Source organism: Neofelis nebulosa, chromosome 8 (assembly GCF_028018385.1).
Source record: "Neofelis nebulosa isolate mNeoNeb1 chromosome 8, mNeoNeb1.pri, whole genome shotgun sequence".
NCBI lineage: Eukaryota > Metazoa > Chordata > Mammalia > Carnivora > Felidae > Neofelis > Neofelis nebulosa.
Window position 1 is genome coordinate 67,393,741 of NC_080789.1, and position 27,002 is coordinate 67,420,742.

The 27,002-nt window shown below is 44.4% G+C and overlaps 3 protein-coding genes and 1 pseudogene across 7 annotated transcripts in view; 2 read left to right on the plus strand and 2 right to left on the minus strand.

Annotated features, from left to right (window-relative positions):
* The first annotated feature begins 306 nt into the window (after positions 1 to 306).
* On the plus strand, positions 307 to 4,890 carry LOC131519689 (olfactory receptor 10AD1-like). The gene is made up of 2 exons (XM_058742978.1): positions 307 to 424; positions 2,276 to 4,890. Exons 1-2 carry the CDS (start codon positions 420 to 422, stop codon positions 3,237 to 3,239), a joined length of 969 nt encoding a protein of 322 aa, XP_058598961.1. The 5' UTR covers positions 307 to 419; the 3' UTR covers positions 3,240 to 4,890.
* A 14,780-nt stretch (positions 4,891 to 19,670) lies between these two features.
* Positions 19,671 to 22,262, minus strand: CCDC184 (coiled-coil domain containing 184). Its single transcript, XM_058742993.1, has one exon. It carries the CDS (start codon positions 21,490 to 21,492, stop codon positions 20,905 to 20,907), a length of 588 nt encoding a protein of 195 aa, XP_058598976.1. The 5' UTR covers positions 21,493 to 22,262; the 3' UTR covers positions 19,671 to 20,904.
* The window catches only part of ASB8 (ankyrin repeat and SOCS box containing 8), a 38,372-nt gene continuing 32,637 nt past the window's right edge, over positions 21,268 to 27,002 (plus strand). The window contains exons 1-3 of one of the 5 annotated variants that reach the window (XM_058742987.1): positions 21,268 to 21,354; positions 23,200 to 23,370; positions 24,914 to 25,005. The gene's annotated coding sequence lies outside the window, so the exon portion shown is untranslated. Of the gene's footprint in view, positions 21,355 to 22,167; positions 22,246 to 22,639; positions 22,746 to 23,199; positions 23,371 to 24,377; positions 24,498 to 24,913; positions 25,006 to 27,002 lie in introns of those variants that run through there. The other 4 variants (XM_058742986.1, XM_058742985.1, XM_058742989.1 and 1 more) reach the window with 4 other exon arrangements.
* LOC131483855 (ERO1-like protein alpha) overlaps positions 22,281 to 27,002 on the minus strand; it is a 28,520-nt pseudogene continuing 23,798 nt past the window's right edge.

A 27,002-nucleotide genomic window follows, 5' to 3' on the forward strand; every position in this document is an offset into this window, starting at 1 on the left:
GCTAGGAGCCTGCTCAGGATTCTCTCTCTCTCTCTCTCTCTCTCTCTCTCTCTCTCTCTCTCTCTCTGCCTCTTTCCCCTCTTCCTCTCTCAACATAAATAAATACACATTTTTTTAAAAATCCTGAGAAGGTCAAAACATACACTATGAAGAAATCGGAGCAAATAGGGTTATTAACAAATGGAATATGTGACAGTTGAAGTGCAGTACACACGTAACTTAATATTATTATTTAAGTAAACATCACCTATGGTGTGAATATCAAAGAACTAACAAGGTCTTTACCACAACTTCTCTTCCAGAGCGGCCCATCAGGTTAGACCATCCTCCCTGGACCAGTTCTTCAAATACAATGAGATTTTCTCTATTATTTGCTGTAGTGATTCAGTGACAAACATCACCACCAGCCAAGCAACAGAATGAGGTGGGATATGATTTTCAAATTATTATCCTGTTTATTTATACCAATGCTTGATTCATTAACCCTGGTTGTTAACAGGGCACTAGATGCCAGGTATCACAGAGTATTCTTTCTGGGACTGTGAACCACAAATAAGAATTTATACTCCTATAGATCCTAGTGCTTTCTTAGGTTGAACTTCAGTTTCTTCTTGGACAAGTCCCAGGCTTGTCTGGAGCATAGCTCACTGACTTCTCTTGCCCAGATTCTGACCTCAGCCCCAATATGTCCACTGGGTCCGTGATTCCAAGCCATATCTTGGATTAAACATTGCTCTCTGACCCTCCCTGCCTTTTCTGGGGCCTGAAGAGGAGAATATCTAGGTACAAGTTCTAGAGGGGCATTCCAAAGTACAGATGATGGGAATGGCCCACTGCCTGACCTATCAGGAAATCACCTACCGAGAATACAAAGCTAAAAGGAGTGGCAGTAATTGGGTACATCTCTTCTAAAATTAAGATAGGCAACTTGAGATATTTAAAGACATGGAGAAAAAAATAAAGATATGGAGAAGAGAAGGGAGTCCACCCAGAGGTAGCTAAATGGCAAACACCCACACCAAATATGAGAAAGGGAGAGGGGGAAGAAAGAGTGAGAAGTAGAAGTGGAAAAGGGAGAGCAAAAGACTAACACAGGCGGTAGAGTGAGAGTGTATAGAAAAAGGAGTGGGAGAAAAGAAAATGAAGAGTAGTTGGCAGAACTTAAGGTTAAAAAGGAATATACTAACCAACTATAAGCATCTGAAAGTGGAAGGGATCTGATATCCTAACTCAAAGACAAGATGAAAAGTACAAGAGAGATTTAATATGAACATAATGACTTCCTAAAGTTTACAATAATGAGAAAAGAACATGAGTTTCTGAATTCTCATTCTCTGATGATAGAAAAAGAACAAGACTTATCCCAGAAGCCAAGGGACAAATCAAGATTTTCTGAAGGTCCATTCCAAAAAGGCTGAATTTGTGCCCTGCTCATAGCTTCCCTTGTCTCACAGTGATGGTTGCATACTTTCCACCCAATGGTGCAGAGCCCTAAGTTTCAACCCCAGTAGGAAAACTGTCTCCTATGAGGAAAGCACACAATAAAGAGTTCACAAGTATGCCCCATCTCCAGCATGCACAGCATGGGTGTTTGATGCAATAGTGACAACCACTAGGAGAAGGAGTCTGGAAAGAGGATGGATGACTGGTAATCATGGCTGTTTCCCGAGGTATCCAAATTATTATCAGCTAAGGGACAATGCCAAAGGCTAGAATGTTATTGTTTTCTCTGAAACTTCAGTCATTTATCATTTTAAATATACACACTAAGTCTAAGCATTTTTTTCTTCTAGAAAAATATGTCTTTAAACATTTCCCAAGTGCTTCCTAAATATGATCTTCTATAAGCTAATAGCCACAGTGTCTTCCTTCAAATACTCCATTCTTCAATTTCTTAAACCATTCCTCAGTTAGCCTGGGTTCCAAGCCCTACTGAGTTTTGCACCTTTGAATACATTTTTGTTAGTGGCTAATCCTTCAACATTTGGAGCCCTGTATAAGATGCAGTATTTCACTTGAGGCCTGACCAAACCAGAGTAAAGTATAACCATCACTTCCTCAATTTTTGATATTACAATTCCATGTATGCAGCCTATAGTGACCTTGATATCTTCACTGCCCCATAACATGGCCATTTACATATTTTACTAAAGTTCTAAAATGTTTACTGCCGCTCGTTATTCCTTTATAGCTGGGTTTCTGGGCCCAAGTGAGTACCTTGCATTCCCCTACAACTATCTCACCTGTGCTTTTCCTGTCCTCCCTCCTCAAGCAGGCCGCAGATGGTGGACCTAAGGAATGGGAGCACAGTGACAGAGTTTATCCTCGTGGGCTTCGAGCAGAGCTCCTCTTCCACTCGGGCATTGCTCTTTGCCCTCTTTCTAGCCCTCTACAGCCTTGCCATGGCCATGAATGGCCTCATCATCTTCATCACCTGGACAGACCCCAGACTCAACAGCCCCATGTACTTCTTCCTTGGCCATCTGTCCTTCCTGGATGTCTGCTTCATCACCACCACCATCCCACAGATGCTAATCCACCTGGTGGTCAAGAACCACACTGTCTCCTTTGTCTCTTGCTTGACCCAGATGTACCTGGTCTTCTGTGTGGGTGTAGCCGAGTGCATCCTCTTGGCTTTTATGGCCTATGACCGTTACGTTGCTATCTGCCACCCACTCAATTACGCCCAAATCATGAGCCAGCATGTCTGTGTGAGGCTGGTGAGTACTGCCTGGTTCTTTGGGCTGATCAATGGCATCTTTCTTGAGTATATGTCATTCCGGAATCCCTTCTGCAGAGACAACCACATAGAAAACTTCTTCTGTGAGGCCCCCATAGTGATTGCCCTCTCTTGTGGAGACCCCCAGTTTAGCCTGAAAATGATCTTTGCCGATGCCATCGTGGTGCTGCTCAGCCCCATGGTGCTCATTGTTATCTCCTACGCCCGCATCCTGGCCTCCATCCTTGGCAGAACCTCCCCCTCAGGTCGGGGGAAGACCTTCTCTACTTGTGCCTCCCATCTGACTGTGGTCATCTTTTTCTATACCTCAGCCATGTTCTCTTACATGAATCCTCGCAGCACACACGGCCCTGACAAAGACAAGCCTTTCTCCCTTCTCTACACCATCATCACCCCCATGTGCAACCCCATCATCTATAGTTTTCGAAACAAGGAAATGAAGGGGGCCATGGTGAGGACCCTTGGGAGGACCAGCCTGGCCCAGGCAGAATCTATCTAGTGGGAAGACTCCTGGAAGAGAGGTCTCCCCCCGCCCACCCAAGTCTTGACAATTGGGCAACTCTCCAATGCTGAGAGCCTCCAGGAAAGAGCATTCATAGCTTTCTTTCTACTAGCATCAGTCCTGGAAGATCCTATTGATGTCTAATGCTCATCTGTCTGATTTCACTTCAAGCATTGTTTTCTCTTAGGCCTTCCTGAGGATAATTTAAGACTTTCATGTTTTTCTTCTATGTTGTCACATCTTTTAAAGGCATAAGTGCACTTAACTCCATTTAATTTTATTCGTACAGTACTTTTACATACTATTCCTAGCCTGAGTTTTGCATACACATTTAGGAGCAAACTTTTCTCTTTCAACCTATCATTGTAGTGTTCTTTTCTTTCTCACATTCCACTCTCATATCTTGAATCCACCCTCATCCACCCCACTCCTACATAAGAAAAAATAGGGGAAGAAGTTAAGAAAAAGGGAATTAGGGAGCAGTGTTGACATTAAGAAAAGTCAGAGAAAAGAAGAAAAACTAAGGTTGATAAGCCTGAACCCCATCTTCTTAGCTTCCATTAGCCCATAAGGGAGAACTTTTATGATGGCTTTAAGTGGCTACCATAACACTGCATTCAACTTATGTTTATGCTTGTGGGTTGAGGAAATGCAGGTGAGATAGACCAATATGTCAAATCCCTTCCAAATCTAGTTTCCTTAAGTAACATGACTGTTTGATATTTCCCTTATGATCCAAGTGGTCAATGCCTCTTCCAAGCTTCTCAGACTATTAGTTTCCTTCCCTGGTATATACTCCAAATTAACTCCCCTCTCCCTACTGCCTTCCTTTTTCCCAACCATCTTTCATTTCATTGCACCTTACTTCCCACCTTAAATAGACATATTTCATTCCCTGTACTTTAAGTAACACCTCTCCACACTATCTCTACCATTGCAGAAGTCTTTCCATTTGCAACCCTAACCCCTCTCACTTCTTCTAGCTTTTCTCCTTAACCAAATTTAGCGTCCCTTGAGAGAGCATTATATTCTTAACCACTCTTTTTTTTTTAAATTGCATCTTTCTCATGCCCCTTTCTTAATAATAGGAAAGGGAACATGTCTGTTATTTTCTGGTGCCACTTCCATAAGATGAATGCACCTCAGTTAGGATTCCCTCAAATAGATGTACTACCCTTTCCATATTATACAAATCACACTACCTTCTGCAATGACTTAAAGCAGTAGCTTCACTCCACAAAATTCTAATCTTTTGAGTCCAAATTGGTGAATCTCTAGATATCAGAGGACATGTGAGAAGCACTTCTCAGTCAGCAAGGAGGAAGAAATGAAACACCACTATAATTGAGAAGAAACAATAAACACAGAACAAAAAAATTTCCATTATCGAAGAGAAATTACACCAGGCAAAGTTAAACAGGAAAGAAAGACTTTATTTAAGACTACTGCAATAGGAGGGGAAGCTGGGTGGCTGCTAGTTGAGCGTCTGACTTCGGCTCGGGTCATGATCTCAATTTGTGGGTTCAGGCCCCGCATCAGGCTCGCTGCTATCAGCGCAGAGGCCCGCTTCAGATCCTCTGTCTCCTTCTCTCTCTCCCCTTCCCCCTGCTCTCACTCTCTCTTAAAAATAAATAAACATAAAAAAATAATAAAAGACTATTTTTTTTTTTAATTTTTTTTTCAACGTTTTTTATTTATTTTTGGGACAGAGAGAGACAGAGCATGAACGGGGGAGGGGCAGAGAGAGAGGGAGACACAGAATCGGAAACAGGCTCCAGGCTCCGAGCCATCAGCCCAGAGCCCGACGCGGGGCTCGAACTCACGGACCGCGAGATCGTGACCTGGCTGAAGTCGGACGCTTAACCGACTGCGCCACCCAGGCGCCCAATAAAAGACTATTTTAATAGGAGGTTAAACTCAACTCTACTAAAACAAGTGGCTGGAGAGTTCTTAAGAGCTGCAGTAGGGCTACCTGTGTGTGGTGACTGGTTTTACTCAAAGGAAAAGTAAGTTTACAGGTTGTAGTTTTGCAATTTGGAGCAAGATGCCCATTGATGTTGGGCTCCTACCCTCCCATAGAGACTAGGAAATAGGAATGCCATCTTCCTGAGGGTTGCATTTTAAAGGAATGGCTCCCACAAACAATAAGAGACTCTTAACTACAGAGAACAAACTGAGGCTTAATGGGGCAGGGAATGGGTGATGGCATTGTGGAAGGCACTTGTTAGGATGAGCACTGGGTGTAGCGTGTAAGTGATGAAGCACAGGAATCTACTCCAGAAGCCATGAACACACTGTATACACTGTGTATTAGCTAGCTTGACAACAAATTATATTAAAAATAAAAATAAAATAAAATAAAAAATAAAATAAAGTAAAATAAAATAAAAAATAAAATAAAATAAAATAAAATAAAATAAAATAAAATAAAATAAAATAAAATAAAATAAAATAAAATAAAATAAAATAAAAAAGGGATGGCTCCCAGGTCATTGAGAAAGACCTTCCCTGGGTCTGGAAACTAGCAAGAGGCTTTAAAGGAGATTCATATACATTTCAAAAGGGGCACAGAAAGATTGGCAATTACAAGTTTTCTAAAATAAATGCTCTGAAAAAAAAATAATAAATAAAATAAAATAAAATAAAATAAAATAAATGCTCTGAGAAAAGGGGCCAGGGGCCTATACTTAAGATGAAACGTGTCTAAAGTTGTCAAGCAGAAAGGGAAAGGATAGGGCCTTCATGGTCACCATGGAGAACAAAAGAAGTGCTTATTCTTCCCCCTAGGATCTCAGCTTCTTCTCCAAGTTTGAGAATTCCTGTCTCAAAGAGGCTTTAAGAGAAACAAAAAGTAAGAAAGGAAAAGAAGAGGGTGCTTTTTGCAAAGTTTCCAAGAAATTTCTTGGCTTTACATTTGCCCAACACTGTTGTACGCTGACATTGTAACAAGACACAGTTCTGGCTTTTAAGCTCAAAGTTTAATAGGGCAATATAATATAATATATTAATGGTAATATAAAGAACAAACGTTATAAGGGGCCTATACAAAGTATGTTGGGAGGGCAGATAATAACAGCAGCTCACATTTATCAAGCACTTATGTTCTAACAGCTCTACATTTCAGCTTCACAATACCCTGGAAGTACATTACCTCCATTTTAAGAGGCAAAACTGGGGCTCATAGAGGTTAATTTGTTCAAAATCACACATTCCAAATGGCATTTCTAAGTGGGCAGCAGTTCCAGAGCCCACATTTAGCGTAAGGATGTAACTGAATAACTGTCCCAAAGAATGGAGCAGGCTTTATACTGAGGAGATGGTATTAGAACTAAGCCTTAAAGAATAAGCAGTGAATTGTAAAGTGGAGTGGGGTGGGGCGGGGAGACTAGAAGCTGGGGTTGAGTAACTCCAGGTATAACGAACTGCCTGATTCCTTGTTGAAATGCTTTCAACGTGGAAGGTGGAGGGTGAGTATGGCCAGGAATGTTGTAAAATCGGGATGAGCGACCTAAACTGTCTTCTCAAGGGCGAGCACTTTCTCATTCAAGGACCTGGGCTCTGGGAGGCCGGAGCACCAACGGACCTTGCAGGGGCAGGGGCGCGGAGGCAGCGCTCCAACGCCAGAGAAGCCGACGCCTTGGTGGTGTCTCCTGCTTCAGCCTCTGCCCCGGTTCCTGAGCCCGGGAGGCACACGAAAAGCCCCCAGCGACTGCGAAAACGCACGTAAATGCAACAACCAGAAATCACTCCGAAATGACCGTCTCGTCCCAGCCCCCTCACTATCCGTATGCAAAACCACTTGTCGCGGGAGGATGCACGACAAGCCTCTAAGGTTACCACAGTTCAGCCCAGGCCCTGAAAACGTGGGGAGGGAACCCAGGAATGCTAGCTCTGGTTCCAGCTCTTCCAGCCTTCAGGAGCCCTCCTAAAACCGACGCCATATTTCCCAATCTAGCATGGCCAAACTTCCCATGAGGCTTTGGGCCCTGACCCGATTGCGGAGGGTAAAGAAGATGGGCGTGGTCAGCACTAAACAAACAAACAAACAAAACAAACCTGCGGCCAATCACCCTTCCCCAACTTCTCGGATCACCGTTATGGCAGCCAATGAGCGTCTTCTTGGCCGCGCTGGGGCGGGATTGCGCTAACCTGAAGACCTCCCGGGAACACGAGCTATTCTGGGAGACTAGGCAGCAGCCGCGCCCCGCGGTAGCTGCGTCTCTTGGGTTTGGAATACCCTCCCAGCTGAGTGGAAATGCTGAAAGGCCGCTCCCCTTTGGTGGAGGATGGGATGCGCTGGGATGGGATGGGATGGGATGGGGGCGGAGCAAGGCTGGAGGCTGGGCTGAGCATAGATCTTTGCCTATCCCGTCGAGTCCTCCTACCTCCTAGCCTAGTCCACCGATCTGTAGCTTCGATATTTTCAGGTGATAGTGAATAATTGTTGGGCTCCTCCTCTCTTCTAGACAACGCCGGTGTCTTTGGAACTTCTTTACCTCCCTTTGCAGTTACTCCAGGAAGCCTTCCTTGACTCCTTCCCCTATCTGGATTCATTGGACTTTATTTGGGTTCCCTTCATAACCAATGCATTTTCCTAACACTGTACTCTTACTTCTTTACTTCTCTGTCTTCCCCACTGATATATGATTCATTTATGCGTCCTTAGCATAGTACCTGGAGGTGTTGTAGCGCTATTTTCTCAACGTAGCAGAATCCTGATGTTTTAAACCAAAATAGCAAAACTCTTCTAGTAGGAGTGGAGAGGGAGTGTCCAGAGCCTTGAACCCCCCAAGGAAGCCCCTGAGGCATTCATCATTAGTGACTTAAGCTAAATATTCACTTTAATATCTAGAAATATGGCTTACCCAAGACATGAAAATTAAACATGTCTAGATCCTCTATAGGGAACTCTTAAAGTCTTATCTTTTTGAACTTCCAATTTGAATGCACGCTTGTTTTTATTTTCTAGTCTACAGGCCTAGATATCTCTTTGCCTCTGCAGATCAATTCCTGGCCCTCTTTACCCAGCTCTGGGCTTGGGAGGCTGACCTGCATGGAACCAGGTCAACAGATCCCCTGACCCCTGGCTTTCTATTGGGTTCAGCCAATGAGTAGTATAGGCAGAAGATTAGAGGGAAGTAGGAATGTGAGGTTAGGCTATTTAATACTCTGGCTCTTTCCCTGTGGCATTGTGGCAAGCTCACTTGAGTCCCTTTAGGTAAGATCTCAGCTCTTGTCATTGTAGCCTTCTCTACTTAGTTATCTATTTCTAAGTTGTGGAACTGCATCTCCCATTACCTCTTCAGGCTTAGCCCCTCTAATACCAGATTTGGGGTACTGTAGCTCCTTTGCAATTTCCCTACAACCTACCCACACCGTTATAAATAAACCTTTATGAAATTCCCCAAACTATCCTAATTTGAATATGCCATCTGGTTTCTGGAGATACCTAATATAAGACCATTCTCTTTTACAGAGGTAATGAAATCAGTTTTTTTCAAATGGAAACATTTTGGAGGCTGTATGATGTAGTACAAAGAGCATGGGCTTTGAAGTTAAAGAAAGCTGAGTTTCATGTCATTCAATTATTCATTTGTTTGGCAAATATTCCACAGTCCTATTGGCCATGGGAGATACTTTAGAGGGTGCTATGGCACTCAGCCCATTCTCCAAGAACCCTCTTCTTCTCCCATTGGGGTGAGCCCTGGCAGTCAAGTTAGTACTATGGAACACCACACCCCATTATCACCACAATCAGTGCAGCAAAGCTAGATTGATTAAGTCCTCTTTCCTAGGAATTTGGAATTGGTATGCAGCAGATATACCCACTTTGGGGCTGGAACAGGCAGATACTCAGATATGGAGCCATTGTCTTCTTCCATGTATGTGAAGAAGCAAAGAAAATTGGCAGGTAGGGAGAATAGATTGAAGTCGGAGGACAGAGAGAAGCAAAGATAGAAAACCATATCTTCAGAGCAAGAGCCTGAGATAATGGTTGCCCTGGTTTCATCAACCTTGGAGAGCCAATTGCATTTTTGCTCTTGGGTTTTGGAGATAACCTGGAGTCTTTATAATAAACTTTTTTCCCTCAAAATTATTATAGATAGGTTTACATTTCTTGCAACCAAAAAAGTTCTACGATATCTACCTCATGTGGTTATGGGGATTAAATGAGATGAGGTATTTCAAACATCTAAAATCAGTGCCTCCAAAAATGTACATAGCACCCCATGTGTTCTGAGCATCAAAGGTATCAATTCTTTGTATTTCTTTTTTGGAATAACAAGCCTATTTTGCTGTCAGTATTTTTACAAGTTTTTCCTCATTTCGGCTTTTTCTTCTCTAAGTGCTATTCTGTTCATGGTTTAGTGCTGATAAATTTGTGTTTGTGTTTTCCTGTGTTTTGTTTTGAAGTTTTTGTTCCTTGAAGGATTGAGTTCATCATACTCCTCAGTTCATGATACACCATCATTGTGCCTGCAGGGAAAAACCCTCTTGTTTTATGTCTTTATTTCTTTATTCCATCTTTACATTCTATCTCCACTCCCATTCTTCCCCAACAATAGGCAATTTTCTGATGTGTTTAGCGTGTATATTTCTGTTTAAATGTGTTCTTAGAAAATAGTTATTATTTGGTAGGCATGTATTTTTAAATGTATTCCAAAGCTACTGAGTTATAGGTCTCATTCTGTGTCTTACGTTTTTCACTAAGCACTGTTTTTCATCTCCATCCATCTTGCCATATGCTAACATTTAATCTGTTCTTTCACACTGATGCCATGGTGTGCATTTGCCATGTTGTACTTCTCCACTACTCCAGTGATGAACACCCACACTGCCCCCAGCTCCACTTCACTACAAATAACTCTGCAATGAACATCCTCTTATTAGCCCCCTTCTGAACTTATAAAGAATTTGTTTTATGTCACTTAAGAGAGAGATTACAGGGTTATAGGGTATGAATCGATTTAATGTGTCCAAGTAATGCCAGCTTGCTTTCCAGAAGTGGTGAAACCAATCTTGTAGCAGATTTCCACATCCCTGACATCTGTAACTCTCTAGATTTCTAATTTTTGCTGCTGTGATAGGTGTAAACTAATATATTATTGTTGGTTCAATGTGCTTTTGATTATTGATGGTTTTGATCAAATTTCTATATGCATATTAGCTTTTTCCTATTTTTTAAATTGCCTATTGATATCTTTTGCACCTTTTTTTTTTCTATCTGGTTGCTGTTCATTTGTAGGGGATCCATATCTATTCTAGGCTATTATATCCTTGTCAGTTTTAGACAAAGCAAATAGTTTCTTATTCTGCCATCTACCTATTAGCTTTGTCCACGCTGGCCTTTGTAGAACATAAATCTTTATTTTGTAATCAAATCCCCCAGTTTTTGCCTTATAGTTTGTGCATTTGAAAGTATTGAAATATATGGACTACTCTCTTAGTTATCCCTACTCTCTGCCTGACATCTCTAAATCTGAGTTCATTGGCAAGGTCCCTGTGATCATTCATTCCAGTCCTCTTCATTGGACTCCAAAGCAATTGTACTGACTAAATTTTATTCTTAAGAGAACGCCATCTTCTTTGAGCCTTTTCCCCCTATAGAGTTGCAGGCTATAAAAATCATACCTTCTAGTTACTTGAAGTCAGGCTTCCAGTAGCCCTGGACTGCCTCTTACCTTACTTCCTTGGCTATCAGGAAGAACCAAAATGCAATAGTTATTTTCAATATTTTCCTCACCCTCATTTCACCAATCAATTCCATCTTTGTGGGTCAGAATCTGACCCGGAATCATCTTTCCTCTGCCATCTTCTTCCTTCTGAAGGATTCTATTACATTAAATCAACTTCCCCTCACTTCTGGAACTTCTTTGTGCCAGTTTCATAATTTGTTCCTGGGATCTATAATCCAGTTCATCTGTTTTGGTGGAATCTAGCACATTTTTACAATAATATTGCTTCTTTTCCTCTCCTTTACCTTCACCTAAATAATTCATTTCCTGTTTCCACTCTCAAGGATATAAAATCCCATAAGACTGTCTTCATGATGTAAAGTGCTACTCTTTTATCATTTTCTTTGTTTTTTATTGTATTCCTCCGCTGACTTTCTTATGTCTCTTTCCTTCTTCCATTCCCTACACTTTTTCTTCCTCTTTTCCTTTCTGAATTTTATAAATACTAAGAGCAGGGGCTGACTTTCTGTAGATCACAGCAAAGAAGCTGCTTATGTTCCCACATATATGTGGTGTGTATCACATGACTGCCAATTCCTTTCCAGCTGCACGTCAGATCCCAATTGTTTATTTGGAACAAGGTACCGCAACTTTTCTCACTGCCGTGTCCCAGACATGAGTCCCACCCTACCAAGTTTCTTTATATCTGTGAGAATTTATTTTTCTCATTGTACGAAATCTCAAGTTCTATTTGTATATTACCTGTACTTTGTGCACTGGTGTAGAGGCCATAAGTATTTTTCCCCAACCTCTTTCTACTTACTTTTTCCAGAGAAGTATGAGATGCCAGCTCAGCTACTGCTTTTCTTCCAACGTTGCACTTGATGTCCTCTGTAGTATAAATTTTTGTGGGTTTTCTCAGCATTTCTTTACTTTTGTCCTCTCCATTTTACCTTGTTTCCCCCACCCCTTGGCCCCCATCATACACATACACACCATTTCCATTTTAAAATTGAAGTACCCTTAATTCAGTTGACAATGCTCAAAGAAAACAGATTTTCCCTTTAATATTCTGAGAAGTACTCTCTCCCAATTTGAGAGCACATCATTCCCTTATCATTAGACTATGAGAAACTTAAGGGCAGAGACCATGACTTCTTAGAGTCTGCCCCAGTGCCTACCACCTTCCATGATATATAGTAGGCAGTTGGTAAATACTTGTTGGCAAATTGACTCAGTCATGGTTTCCTTCTTGGGTGTCTTTTTCCTTCATGCTTATAAGAATTATTCACCTGCTCTAAAGGAATGTTGACTTGCCCTTTTTATTATTGAAGCTGAACCACCAGTTAGTATATTATAACTACTAATAGCAGAGATGGGGTACCTGGGTGGCTCAGTCAGTTGAGAATCCTACTTCAGCTTAGGTCATGATCTTGTGGTTCATGGGTTTGAGCCTGCTTCAGATTCTTTGTCTCCATCTCTCTCTGTCCCTCCCCCACCTCAAAAAACAAATAAACATTAAAAAAGAATTACTTGTGGGGCGCCTGGGTGGCGCAGTCGGTTAAGCGTCCGACTTCAGCCAGGTCACGATCTCGCGGTCCGTGAGTTCGAGCCCCGCGTCAGGCTCTGGGCTGATGGCTCAGAGCCTGGAGACTGTTTCCGATTCTGTGTCTCCCTCTCTCTCTGCCCCTCCCCCGTTCATGCTCTGTCTCTCTCTGTCCCAAAAATAAATAAAAAACGTTGAAAAAAAATTAAAAAAAAAAAAAAGAATTACTTGTAGCAGAGAAAGGTACAGTACCATTTAATGGGTTAAAAAAACAACACTGATCTATATAATTTAGACAGAGTTCTGGTTCTGATATTGTCGTTAACTATGCAACCTTGGGTATGTCATCTCATCTATTTCTTTAGTTATATGCAATGGCATCATATATTCACTGCAGGAGACTACACTTTTTTATAACGTGCTTGGAGTAGAATAAAATAAATGTCTCTCATCCAGGCACTAAATGGGAGAGAAACTATTTTTCTCAAAATAAGAGAAAGAATTTGCTTGTTACTCTGGAGCAGGCAGGAGGAAGAAGAGAGTAAAGGAAGGATAGGGTAGAGGAGCCTGTGAAAGGCATAAACTCCTCAATGGGAACTCTCCTTGTGATCACTTCTCCCTCATCTTTTTTTATTCAAGTCTACAGTAAAAAATTTTCAGTGCCTAGTAAGGTTATATTTGTTATTGAAACCAGTGAAAGGGCTGTTTTATGTGTCCCAGAGCTGATAAGAAGTCAAACTGAGGCAGCTTGCATGGACTCGGGATTGTGGATGCAGAAAGAAGCAAAAGCAAAATAAACCATAAGATGCTACAGGCATGTATGGAATCCTGTGGAATTCCCAGATTTTGGCATTTGAATTTGGACCAAATTTAATCAGATCTCTAAGGGACATAGCAGTCTCTTCAGACATCTGAGTTATACATAAAATGGTTATATCGGGGTGCCTGGGTGGCTCAGTCGGTTGATCATCCAACCCTTGATTTTGGCTCAGGTCATGATCCCAGCGTCATGGGAATGAGCCCCACGTTGGGCTCCATGCTAAGCATGGACTTAAGACTCTCTCTTTCTCTCTCTCTCACCCTCTCTCTCCCTCCACCCCTCTCCCCTGCTCATGTTTGTGCTCTCTCTCCCTTTCTCTAAAATAAAATAAAAATAACACATAAATAAATAAAATGGCTATATGATCATCACTAAGATTTCTTTCAGCAGTAACACTTTTGAAGATTCTAAGAGATGGGGACATTTTTTTTATTACCAGTTCTAAAATTCTGTATTTTTTTAATTCTATATTTAAGGCTCAAACATTTATTTCTGATTATAAGGAAGTTCCCATGCTACTGATCTCATCAATTCCAAATATACTTCCCACTCCCCCATTTTAACACTTCTGAAATGGGATGTGTCTCATAATCAGTAATCAATGTCAGCTTACAATTACTGTTGGCCAAGCAGCAGTCATGACATTGTTGTCATTGCCTACACATGCCTGGGCCTAGTTGTTATTCTAGGTGGTATGACTGGAAATCTACAACCCCTTGATGTTTCAGTTAATTGACCATTCAAGGACCATTTGAAGGAATATTAGTTCTGGTTGTTGTCTGAAAATATTCCTTGAACACTTTCTGGCAAGATCAAAAAGTTCCAGCTTTAAAACTTGCAGAATAGATTTTTTGGGCCTGGAATAAATTGCCAGAGACAATAGGGAAGCTCTCTTTTTAAGAAATGCTGCTTCACTAACACTCAAAATGACCCAGAGAATATAATGTTTGGAAAAATAACAGACATCAACAACCTTGAGTCAAAAGTGATTCAGAAGTGTCAGACCCAATATGAAGAAATTATAAGAATTCCATAATGACTTTAAATTATATTTGTGTGCTTTGGAGTGATACAAAAAAAAAACCCATCTCTTTCTAAATAAGTCTTTCTAAATAAACTTTTTAAACAGAATAAAATTTTTAAATACAATTGATAAAGCATAGTGAATGTTTAATTGGCAGTGTTTTTTTTCTTTCTTAATGGCACCTAAAATAATTATGTGTCACAACTGATGATGCCTTAAAGTCAATAACATATGGTAAATACTTAAGAGAATATAAAAATTAGAAAGAAGTTCCGGCCCTCAAGATGTTCATAGTCTGGAAGGGGGAATAACAAGCACATAAATAACAGAAGTGAGTAAATAAACAATAGAAGTAAGGAAAATATAATAATTATCCCCAAAAGAAGTACCAACAGAAAGATTTGGATATTCATGGGGTGCCTGGGTGGCTCAGTCAGTTAAGCTTCTGACTTCAGTTCAGGTCATGATCTCATGGTTTGTGGGTTCAAGCCCTGAGTCCAGCTCTGTTCTGACAGCTTGGAGCCTGGAGCCTGCTTAGGATTCTGTGTCTCCCTTTCTCTCTGCTCCCCTGCTCATGCTCTGTCTGCCTCTCTCTCTCAAAAAAAATAATAAACATTTTTAAAAGTTTAAAATAAAAGATTTAGATATTTAAAGGAGGAAGAGATCACATTAGGAAAGACTCCATGAAGGAAGTAGCATTTGAGAAGGACCTCAAAAAACTGGTAGGATTCCAACTGGCAGAGACAGAATGGAGCAGGAAGAGTAAAGAGAATGAGCAAAGAATCAGATGTGGGAAAGTGGGAATTTCTGGGGAATGGTAAATAACTTATTTTGACTACAGGGTTTGTTTAACCTTTTCGTTTTATAGGTCTCTTTAAGAATTGGATGAAAGCAATGAATTGAATTCCTAGAAATAAAAGCACAAATTAATAATAAAAAAGTTTTACATACCCCTTCTGGGGACTTAACCATTTGCAGGTATCATAAGAGAGAGAAGAGGGAAAAGCAGCCTTCCCAGACCCCATGAGAAGCTGGTACAGGTGACCAAGCCTGCAGAAATCTCTTTTCTAGAGGAGAGATTTGCATCTGACTGCACTTGGGAAGAATGACTAAGAGAAATGGAATCAAGGGCCAGGAGGGACTCGTCCAGTCTACTCATCCAAAGATTAAAAGAACTGGGATACCCTTGGGAATCATTTCTAGCTGACTGGATGATACAGACTTCCAAAGATGGAATGTTGGCTAGAAAGCGTACCTGGGAAATAAATGTGTGGGTTAAAAAAAAGTATGCCAGGGTCTTATCCAAGGGGACCTTGACTCCCTACAACCACTGGATTTTATACTTAATTCGGGAAGTAATAGGGACATGATGTAGATTTCTGAGGAGGATAAATGTTCAGAGCTGTGGTTTAGGAAGACTTACCTTCAGGATTATAGGTATGTGAGAGGCCAGGAGAGACCAGTTAGGAGTTTATTGCAGTTGGTTTTTATATTGTTCAAATACACTCTATTTATTCAGCTTCCCCTGCCACCCACTATTTGGCAAAGAGCCAGGCCTTTAGTAAGCATTTGGTAGGCCTTGCTGAATTGAAAGCCATTAATTCAGAGGGTCTCCTTGTAATGTCCCTATTCCTCGCCAGGTGGCACCATGACAGCATTATTTACAGAGCCGACTTCCTTCCACAAGCACAGTGCTTCCAAGCAGGCTGTGCTTCTATGAGGGAATTTACCTTCTGGGGACAATCTAGAAGTTGGGGGGAAGTGGTAGTTGGGATAAAAGATTCAAGAATACTCCTTTTGTACTTCTATATAATTTCTTACTGTCACAGAGTATTTTGGCTGAATTTCTATCCCTAGGCATGTACCTGTGGAAAGGTGCCTAGGAAAACCTGCCTTTGCAAAGATGCAGTTTTCTGTCTTGCGAGAAGTATAAAATTGAGTATATAGGGGAAAGAACTGTTTCTTAGTTCTGGGAAAACTTCTAAGTGAGCCATTTCATTACACATATCAAGCAGAGACCATAGTCTGTGGTAACACATAAAAATGCATATTTATGTTGGAGGCCATTTTGCATCTCTTATAAAAATAAGTATTGGGGTGCCTCGGTGGCTCAGTCAATTAAGCATCCAAGTTGATTTCAGCTCAGGTCATGATCTCCCAGTTCGTGGGATCGAGTCCAGCATCAGGTTTTGCCCTGACAGTGCAGAGCCTGCTTGGGATTCCCTCTCTCCCTCTCTCTCTGCCCCTCCTCCGCTCACATGCCTGTGCTCTCTCGTGCTTGCTCTCTCTTAAAACAAATCAACACTTAAAAATAACAATAATTATTTCTCTAGAACAGAATTTAGTTGTACCAGGCTCAAGTTGTACCTTATTTCTATGAAGTTGTAGGTCTTTTCATTTTGAGATTAAGAACTAACTCTGAGAGGGGCGCCTGGGTGGCTCAGTCGGTTAAGCGTCCGACTTCAGCTCAGGTCATGATCTCAGGGTCCGTGAGTTCAAGCCCCGCGTCAGGCTCTGGGCTGATGGCTCAGAGCCTGGAGCCTGCTTCAGATTCTGTGTCTCCCTCTCTCTCTGCCCCTCCCCCGTTCATGCTGTGTCTCTCTCTGTCTCAAAAATAAATAAAGGTTAAAAAAAAAAAAAAAAGAACTAACTCTGAGAGATTTCCCTTAGAAATCAATATCCAAAGCAACAGAGTTATGGTGAGTTACATGCAGTGCCATGTTAGGCCCCGACGTAAAGTGCAGCACAAAGCTTTGGGGGGACAGGGTGCATCTCCTCACCTTTACACATCAGCAGTGCTCTGGCAAACTCCCCCAAGTATGAGAAGACTTGGAAATAATGGGAGACAGGATTCTTAGCACATTTTAATGTGTGTTGATATAATTTGAACTTGTTGCATAGGTGGTGAATAATCAGATTTATGTGAAGATTTCAATTCAAAGTAGGAAATACTCTGGAGGTCCCAGGAGGCAAAGGTGCAATACAGTACCAGTTCGGCAGGGTAATTTCTTCTTTGGTATTTTTCAAGTTAAAAAGCCTCATTATTCTTTAGCTCAGTGATTCTTTTTCACTTAATTCTTACCTTTAAGAATTACACTGAAACAACAGATATCTCTAAGGAATATTGATACTTACAGAATTTTGCATTCAATTTCAAGAAGCTGTGTCCCGGCGAAGTTCAACAGGGACCCTGTCCATGAGTCCCAGGTTAGGAATCTCACCTGAATCTCACTCATCAGCAGCATCCCAAAGGAGAAATGCAAGAGGAGGATAGGGAATAGGGAGAAATAAGATGATGGGAGAACAACTGTGCTGCCCCCCTAGGAGATGCTGGTGCAGGTGACTTTAAAAAGCTGAAGGACTGTTTTTTTCTGGGGGAGATTTTAATCTGGACTTGGGAGGAATAGCTGGAGAACTTTTAGGAGGCCCAGGGCTAAGGGACTTATGACATGTTTAGGACAGTGGGCACAGGAAGGAGAACTGAAATGGAGCCAAACGGTAAAGAGCTCAACCAGACCTATAGAGCCTAATGGGCTAAACTGCTTGTGATTCCTGTCAGACTCTGCAGAATCTGAGCCACAGGACACAGGAAAGAGGCACAAGAATGAAGCCATGGCGGGGAATACCCGGGAGCATTGGCTCCTTCCTCTCAAGAAGCAGATCCAGAAGGCCATCTTCTCAGTGCCATCATTATGTTATCGTCCACTAGACTCTGACGAGAGCCACTAACCAAAACTTGAACTTCCATTTCTTATTCTGAGAAGATGAAAAGAGACCAAACCTAATGCTATTTCGTTTTCAGGACTCTGAGACTCTTGACTGGGGAAATAAGGGGCCTGACGATCTAAATAACAGAGCAATTAACACAGCAGTTCCAATTTAGGGTTCTTTAAGTCAGAAGACCTGGGTTTAAGTCCTCGTTCTTAAAGCCAGCTAAGCTAAGCCAAGCACTAGCTGTGTGACCTTGAGAAAGTCTTGGCGTCTGTTTCTGAAACTGTTAAGTGAGAATAAAAATAGTGCTTACTTCTTGTTGGAGATAAAAGTGAACAGTGTCTGGCACACTGTAAATGCTCAATAAGTGACAGATGTTATTGTTATTGGTGTTGAATGCTGGAACTATAACAGGAAACTATCTCCCAGCCTTTGGGGATAGTTCCCCACAAATATGCTTCAGCTACCCTCTCTAGGGCCCCAGCACACGTTCCCCAACCACTGAACAACCCACAGCTTCCTCTGGTTATCCTATGTATACAGGGCTGGCCCCGAAAATCTTTTTGGCCTGTAACTGCATGACATTTATGATGAGGCCCATATCACCTCGGGAATCTCATCATATGCCTTTATTTGATTCTCCTGAAAGTTAAAGAGTTCATTAGACAGGGAAGGATTATATAAAAAGAGAGCTTCTAGCACCTTCTCAAGGTAGTTTTGTTTTCCCAGAGGAGCCAGTCACTACCATCCCCATCCCAAGAAAACTATAAAAAAAACTAACATTTGCACAAGAATTTCTACAGGTCTAACAACTTCTTGTCCCCATTTTACACACACAGAAATTAAGTCTCAAGCAGTAAACCAAGTCTCAAACAGTCATTCAGTGTTGGAACTGAAATTCAAACCCAGATCTGTGATTCCAGTGCTCTTTCAACCTCTCCACAGCAACCAGTAGCAAGAACACACACACACACACACACACACACACACACACACCATGCACCACACACACACACACACACACACACACACACACAGCATTCCAACTCATTCTTCTCCCAAATTCGTTTGGGACAGCCTTGGGAAATTCCATTGCCCAAGGGAGCAGACTATAGCTGATGTCAGTCTAAGCTCCACGGGGAATACCTTACCAGCGGTCTCCACTAGAGGCCTGAGGCAGTTATTTGTGGTTTCTTTTGTGATGTGTCACTCTACTCCCAGAGATACCGGGCAATCCCTCCCAAACAATACCCACAATACCCCATCCCTAACCCTCCCATGGAACAGGTGTCATGCCTGCCATTCCAGGACTCAGATTTGGAAGTCATCTCCCAGGGACCAGGTGCTTCACTGAAAAGAAGTCACTTGCACACCTGGAGTTCAGCTACTAAAAACTGCTGTTAGTTTGGGAGTCTCAACACATACCCTCTCCTTCTCCCCTGTCCAGCTTGAGTTCAAGGTCCAGGATGGAAGGGAAAGTAGGTTGAGTTGGCAGTGCGTGTCCTGACCAGTGCAGGGTCAGTCAACTCCTTGGAAACGGAGGTAAGGAGAGAGGAGGGAAGGCATGGCTTGTGCAGTCCCAACTAAGCCCTGGTCCATGTAACGGGCCCAGAAGCCCCACCCTGACATCCCCCTAGTACCAGTCAGCAAGGAGGGGAGATGACGCCTCTTTATTAAGGTTAACACCAAGGAAAGCATTGAGAAGGAATACACAGTGGAGGAGAAAGGGCACACAAAGTCACTACTCAAGGAGGTGGAAGGGAGGCACATCAGTTAAGAATCTCAGGACAGCCACATGCTCCATGCCCTGGTTGTGAGGGAAAAGAGGAAAGGAGAGGGGAAAGCGCCATGATAGCCTGGGGCTCACAGAAGGGTCTGAAGCCCCCTGAACCTAACACCAGAGCCACAAGCCCTGCCCCTCAGGGCTCACACACTACTGCACAAGTCGACATACGTAACACACACAAGACATTATGGAGGCAACACCGAGAGGCAGCGGGCAGGGACAAATTGACAGGAAAAGGAACTGAAGTTAAGCAGGTGTAGCCAGGAGAGAGACAGTTTTTGGCTGCAGCCTCCAAGAGTCCCTCAAACGTCCCCTAAATCTGGGCTGCTGCTGAGCACCCCCAAGTCTCTGCCTGTGTACTGGGCTCTTTGTTCTCTAAGCCCCAGTGAGTGGATAAAGCAATCCCAGATGAAGTCAGTGACAAGGCAGGATCCGCTCTGCATGCAAAAATCCTAGAGGTTGAGCTATTATGTCTTCATGCACATTCATAGCCAGCTCCTCCCAGCCCAGGGGCCCTTGGAACCCCATTCACTTAGATTCCTAGGGCTGCAGTTCCCTCCTCAAGCTTCCTTTACCAATCAGCAGCCGCAGAGATCTGTGAGGGGGAGAGGCTTCTGCAGAGCGCTGAATATCTTGGATTTCAGCAGAAGGGTAAATTTTCTGTTGCCAGAACAGAATACCCTCAATTCCTTAGTTTCTAGGTAAATCGTTAAGAGATTATTTGCCATAGTCCTAGATAAGTCCTTTTTCAGAATAGAAAAAGCAGAATTTTATTTACACAATTCAGGGGTTCTCCTGTTGGCCGGGGAGGGGGAATGGGCAGGGTAGGGGGTGGAAGGGAGTCCAGAGATGGGCGCTTCCTCTCCCGGAACCTCACCTTTCCGCAGTTTGCTACGTCTCCCTCGGTTGGGCAGAAGGGATTCTTGACGCTCCCAAAGTCCTTCACCCTATAAATCCTTCCTCGAGGGAGTCTCTCTGCCTGACCCACATGAGCAGCGGTCGGAGTGAAGCATGCTGCACCGCACCGTTCAGTCCCCTCGCGTCATGCACTCGGAAACCCAAAGCCAGCCCGGGAAAGTAGTGCCCCCTCGGAGTCCCCTCACAGAGAGGCCTCGCCCTCCAGCTGCAGCAGGGTAATGTCGGGCAGATCGAGGGGCTCCACAAGTGGCCCGTCCCCCCCAAGGAGACCAGCACAGGGGCTCTCGGGGCGCTCACAGTGACTAGTGGGTGTGGCGGAGCTGGGCATCTCCTTCTCCTCTTCTTCATCGTCGTCCTCGTCCTCAGGATCGCGACCCAGCAAACCGCTGTCCCCGATCCCAGGCGAAGGGGTCTCCGGCTCTTGGCGGGCACCCGGGAAGCTCCCCTTGCCGCCGACCACGCCCAGACCGCCCTGGCGGGGCGCCGTGGTCATAATCTGGCACATGGAGACGATGGCCCGCTGGTTGGCGCACACGTCGTCCGAGAGCACCTGGATGTGCGAGGCCTGCTCGTCCAGGGCCCCCCGCATGGCCCTCACGTCCTCAAACAGGGCCTGCAGCTGGGCCTTCAGGTGCTCCATCAGTTCCTTCATGCCGCCGTTGTACTCCCCGGAGATCACGTCCCCCACGGCCGGCACGGTGGACACCTCCAGAGGTGCCGGCATGTCGCCGCCGTCCTTGGTCATGATCTCCAGCAGACCGTCCTCCATTGAATGGCAGAAGCGGGCGGTGGCGGCTCTGGGTCCGGTCCAGCCCGGCCTCCGGGGTTGGGGGGTGAGGTGGGGGAGAGGGACGGGGAAGGGGGAGAGGTCCCCGGAGGGGCGGGGAGGAACCGAGGGCAGAGGAGGCTCCCGAGAGGGCAGGGAGCCGACGTGAGGAGACGAGTCCCGGGCGGAGGGCGCGGGCAGGATCGGGGGAGGCCGGAAAGAGCCGGCGGGACGAGGACCCGGCGAGAGTCCCGGGCCGGCGACTCTCCGGCTTGCCCCGGGGCGAAAGCGCCCAGACCTGCCTCGCCTCCCGAACTGCGCCCGTGTCAGCGCCGCTCTCCCGGCGCCACGAGCTGCGAGGACCCGCGGGTTCTCTGGGTCACAGAAGCGCTCGCGGAGGGGCCCGGGCGGAGGCCAGCAGCGGGTACCGCTCGGGAATACCCCCGGCCATTAACGGGCAGCGCCCGCGAGTGTGCTTGGAGTGGCAGGGGCGGGTCTCCCGGCCTCGCCGCGGATGCTCCCCTGTTTCCAAGGCGACGCACGGCACGTAAATGACGTGTGTCTCCATGGCAACCAGGAAGTAGGGAAGAAAAGGAAGGATGGTTGCGAAGCTGCAGTGGGGCTCGGGAGTCGGAACGGGCGGGTGGGGCAGGAGGGGAGGGGACGCCGCAGTGGCCTCCGCTGAGTGGAGAGAGCGTGTGGCTGCGATGTTTAATCGGGAAGCATGAGAGAGCAGTTTGCTGCATGAAACCCCAGGTCGGGGAGACATCGTCCCTCCCCCCGTCTGGGTGCTAGACCCTGAGCGCGACCGCCTTGGAAGGATTTTCACCCACCCGCAATCCTTTCTCAGAGGACGGCGCCAGAGCCGGGTCCTGCTTCTGTGTCCTCCAGCCGTCCGCAGGAGAGCAGAGAGGGTGGAGAGGCCGACGCTGGTCCCAGACTGGAACTGGGGCGCCGCGGCGTCCCGGCGGTTCAGAGGGTGGGGAGGGCACTACGCAGGGTGTCTGTCGCCTTTCCCTCCGGCTCCTGCAGTGAATCAGCCCTCGCCTCGTGGTTAGCACAGAAGCTAAGAAAGGGTGGGATTCCCTCCCGTCTGAGATGAGCCCCAACCGTTCCTACGGCACTGGGAGTTTCTGCAGGATGGTGGGGCAAAGTACTTAAGTTTTGAGAACGAAAGCTCCATAAGGGCAGAGATTTTGTGTCTCCGCGCCCTCAACCGCGGAGTCCCCAGCACCGAAAATAGTGCCTGGCACGTAGTAAGTAAATGCTCTCTGTGTATGTTGAACGAATATTTTAACAAGAACCACCATGTCCCCGTTCCCTCATCCAGAACTCCACAACCCACACAGAGTTGAGTTTAGGAGACCTGAATTCAATTTTGTTTCTGCCATTTAATTCAGAAGCCTTGGATAAATAATTTTCCTGATCTGTTAGGGCATTGGACTGGGTAGTCTAGATTATTCCTAACTCCGAATAACATTCTGCATCAGCTCACAGGTAAAAGGGTAAACTGTTGGCTGTGTGTGGAAGGGATGGGTAAGGACATGGGGGGATGGGTGTGAAGGCAGTTTCCCCTCCGCAGGCCCAGTGGCCACGTACAGACACACACTGAGTGTCTCAACCTTTGTGACAACTCCTTTCCCTATTGGAGAGATGGAGTGGGGAAGGGGGGTGGGTAAGAAAGAAAATTTGAATTTAATGTATTTACAGATGACTTGAGATTGAGAAGCAAAAGCACCTGGTCAGCAGCATACTAACGAGTAAATGACCCTATTAATTTGGAGACGCCAAGTGGCCGGAAACTAAAAATGAATTTCATGAGAAGACATAAATCTAAGGAGGAGAAACAAACTGCATCACTTCAAGATGGGGAAGAGCTAGGTACAGCTGAGTGTTTTGCACACTAGTAGTTCAGCCTTAGCAAACGTGTTACCTTTGGGTTTCCCTGGTAAGGAAGAGTGGGGCTGACCCAAAGAAACTTTCCCAGTGCTAAAGAACCGTTTGGCTTATGCCTGTTTCACTATTAAAATAGAAATAAGTGGGGAAATAACCTAAAAGTAGAATATTTAACCTAAGGTTGCCGATATAATCAAGTACTTAACAGCCTTTAGAAATTTGTTTTCCCAAAACAACTTTATGAACAAATCAAAACCCCTACGGTGTGATATTTCCTAAAATAAATGATGCAGTCCTATTTGCTTGCTCATTCCTTTCTCCATTCCCCAAACTTGTGGCTCTCTCACCTTGGTTATTACTTCTGCCTCCACCTTGTTCCCCACGGGTTATTCCTAAAGCTTAGGAGACGACAGAAATACTTGGCTTTCCTAAGCACAGCCAAAGTGAACTAGTATTTACCAGAAAAAAAAAGACTTTTACCAGAAAAACTATAGGAAAACTAGAAACAGAGACAACATACACACACACACACACACACACACACACACACACACACACACAGAGCTGAGCTTCTACAGCATAAGCTTCTAATCATAAGATAGCAAGCATATTCTCAGGGCATACAGGTTCAACCCCACTGTTCATCCTTTCCTGGAGAGTTCTGCTATAGCCAGAAACGATATGAATTGCAGGTTTTTTGCCAGGGTCTGTGACTTCACATTCTTGACCAGCACTTCACGTGGTTGATTTCATCTTGCCAGCTTTCTCACCTTTCAGGCGGGTCCCTGCCTTCTACCTATAAAGAGTAACCCTGTCCCTAGTATAGGGCCTCCCATCTTAGCTTTAATCTTACATTAAACATAGTCCCCATATAGTGAGAGCTGGGTTATGTCATCATACAGGGCTTTTTGCCACTATTGTTGAGGATACCATGTATGTTAAGGCTTTCAAGCATAAGATTACATCATGCTGCCCAGAGATGTTAGCATGAAGTCTGCTGAGAGTACAGGGGGTCTGAGCCTAGAGGGAGGGGAAATTATTGGAGAAGCACAAAAGAACATGGGAGACAGGTGCAGAGATCAAGGGGTGTGACTGATCCAGTCAAGTTCCAGGTCAGACATTTGAGAGCCAAGGGTAGGCGGGAAGTTGGGGAGTGGACTAGTAGCAGGACTTGAAAATGTAAGGAGGAGACAATCGGTGCATCAGATTCAGAACCAGATCATTTTAGGAATTGTGTGTAAAAATGGGACTAGGGAAAATGGGAGAAGGGTCTAGCCTCTGAAAAATAAGAGCGACAGATGCAGAGAGTGAAGGAACCTCAGTCAACTGGCCGGGTTTCAGAGCTGGGACCTCTGGACACCAGTGCCCTAGGGTTTGTTGAGTGGGTCCATTCCCACGCAAAAGAGGGCTGAATGGGTACTCTGGCCATGTCATTAGAATATTCACACATATCATGTATGCCACATAGCAAAAAATAATAATAATAATAATAACCCCTTATGCTTCCTGTCTTTCTCTTACCTTCCAGAAACCACCTTAGTTGTTCTATTCCTTCATCCCAGTCTCATGAGCCAGTGGAGTGAAGAGATACCATGGAGCATAGATACAGGTCTCCATCAGGTACACCTAGTTCCAAACATCACAGCCTCACTAGAATGGTAATTGTCAGTAGTCTCTGCCATTTTCCTCTAACTGGCATCCAGTTTATTTCCAGTTTCTTTTTTATATAGCTGGTATACTTTTTACACTATAACTCCAACAGCCATGATGAAGATGCTCACTTGACCCAGATCTAGAGTGATGATCAAAATCAAAGTAGAACTGACTCCTATACCCACGATAGGTCCACGATCCCAGACAGTACTCCCCAGATGTAAGTCTTACGGCATTGAGTTGCCTTATGGCATCTCAGCATGATGTCACATTCAAAAGAAACACATCCAATAGCCAAAAAGAATTAAAAAGCAATTTATATTAATCTCTGGGACTTTATTATAGTTTTTTATTCTTTATTTATTATTTATTATAGTTTATTATAGTCTCTGGGAAAACTCTAAAGGAATTTGCATTCCCAGCACAGAGCAAAAGATCTTCAACTTTTCTTCCCTCCTTCTCTATTCATCTTGTACATCGTGACATAGCTGTAGCTGCCATCCCCTCTCCTTTCTCTGCAGACACCCCCAAACTTTCTCTCAAGCCTGGCCTTTGTTTTCTCATTCCCCTGCTTACTTCACTTCTTGGATGTATTCTTTTTCTCTTCTGCAGGAAGGAATTCCTGGTCCTTGTTTCAGCTCCTTTGATTTTGTTCTCCATTCTGCACCATTCTCAGTGACAGGGGTCTCCTTCCTAGGGGGCAAGAAAGACTGAGAACACCCATTGTTGTGAGTTTGGTCTCTCACCAAACTCTGCCTGTTGTTACAGACAGCCTGTTTTTCCTCATTTCCTTTACTCTTGTACAGAGAAATGGGCATGGTACTTTGCAAGGACTTTGAGCTAGTATGAGCCTCCAGCTTGGAGAGGGTGTCCAACCGTCCACACTCTCAAGAACTCTATTGTCACAGACATGACCATGAGGTTAGACACACACACACACATGCACCTACGCACCCACACCCTCTCTTAAGTCTGAGCAAGACTTCCAGTGGCTTGCTCTATGCCCTTGAACTATTTTTAGGAGTCTTAAAAAGACCATTCCCCCTACATTTCTTTCTCTTCCATATCAGCTTTACTCAAAGCAAGAATTCCAGGGGACCTTCCACCTTCTTATGCAGTCCGAATTTCCACTACAAATAACCCGTCATTCCAATTAAACTTGTTGTGCTGGTGTTCACCCTGTCTCCCCTTTCTGCATTACCCACTGCGACAGCTTCTTTGTGGCAACACCAGCAGAGGCTTATTTCTTCTCTCAGTGTATTATGTCCAATCATTTATCATGTGCCACTCTGGCAGGACTAGTTCCAGTCCAAGTGTTGCTGGGTAGTTGGCCACAGACTGGCATTCGGGGCTCTGGGGCCACCCATGATGCCTGATACAGGGCCTCATGCACCCTCCATCATTTCCATGTGTTTTCTGCACCCAGAAAGTTGCCAACAGCTCAGGGACTGGTTTGGCCCCAAGTCAGAATCCTCAACAGGCACTGATGATGCTTTACCACCCGAGAACACTCATAATTTTTGGTGCCATAGGACAATTTTGCTTGACAAATTGCCTCTCCCAGAGTATCGGTCCAATTTGGAGGAAACTCTAGGCATCTGGGCAGGGTATGGACTCTGGTATGTCTGCCCTTCCATTTAAAGGAATGTGTAGAAATATAGTGTTCCTCTATACTGACTTCTGCAGACTTCCCAGCCTCTTTCCGCCTGTTGTATCCTGAGCAAGTCTGTAGTATTCTATTGTAGACAACTCATACAAAATGTTGTGGTCCCACTCTTACTGTTACATCCAGTTATGCTCTCTCTCCATACCTCTCAGAGACCCTAAAATAGTATCAGAGGTAGCTTCTACCACTTCCTTTTTGCTACGAGGTAGTATCCCAAGGATAAGCAAGGCATTGCCAACTGCATTCTAGCAGCGACTGTGAGGGTGCACCATGCTTCCATTCCACTGCACACATGTGG

Bases quoted from the DNA above. Each gene is read 5' to 3' on its own strand.
- CCDC184 (XM_058742993.1), bottom strand. From the start codon at position 21,492: ATGGAGGACGGTCTGCTGGAGATCATGACCAAGGACGGCGGCGACATG.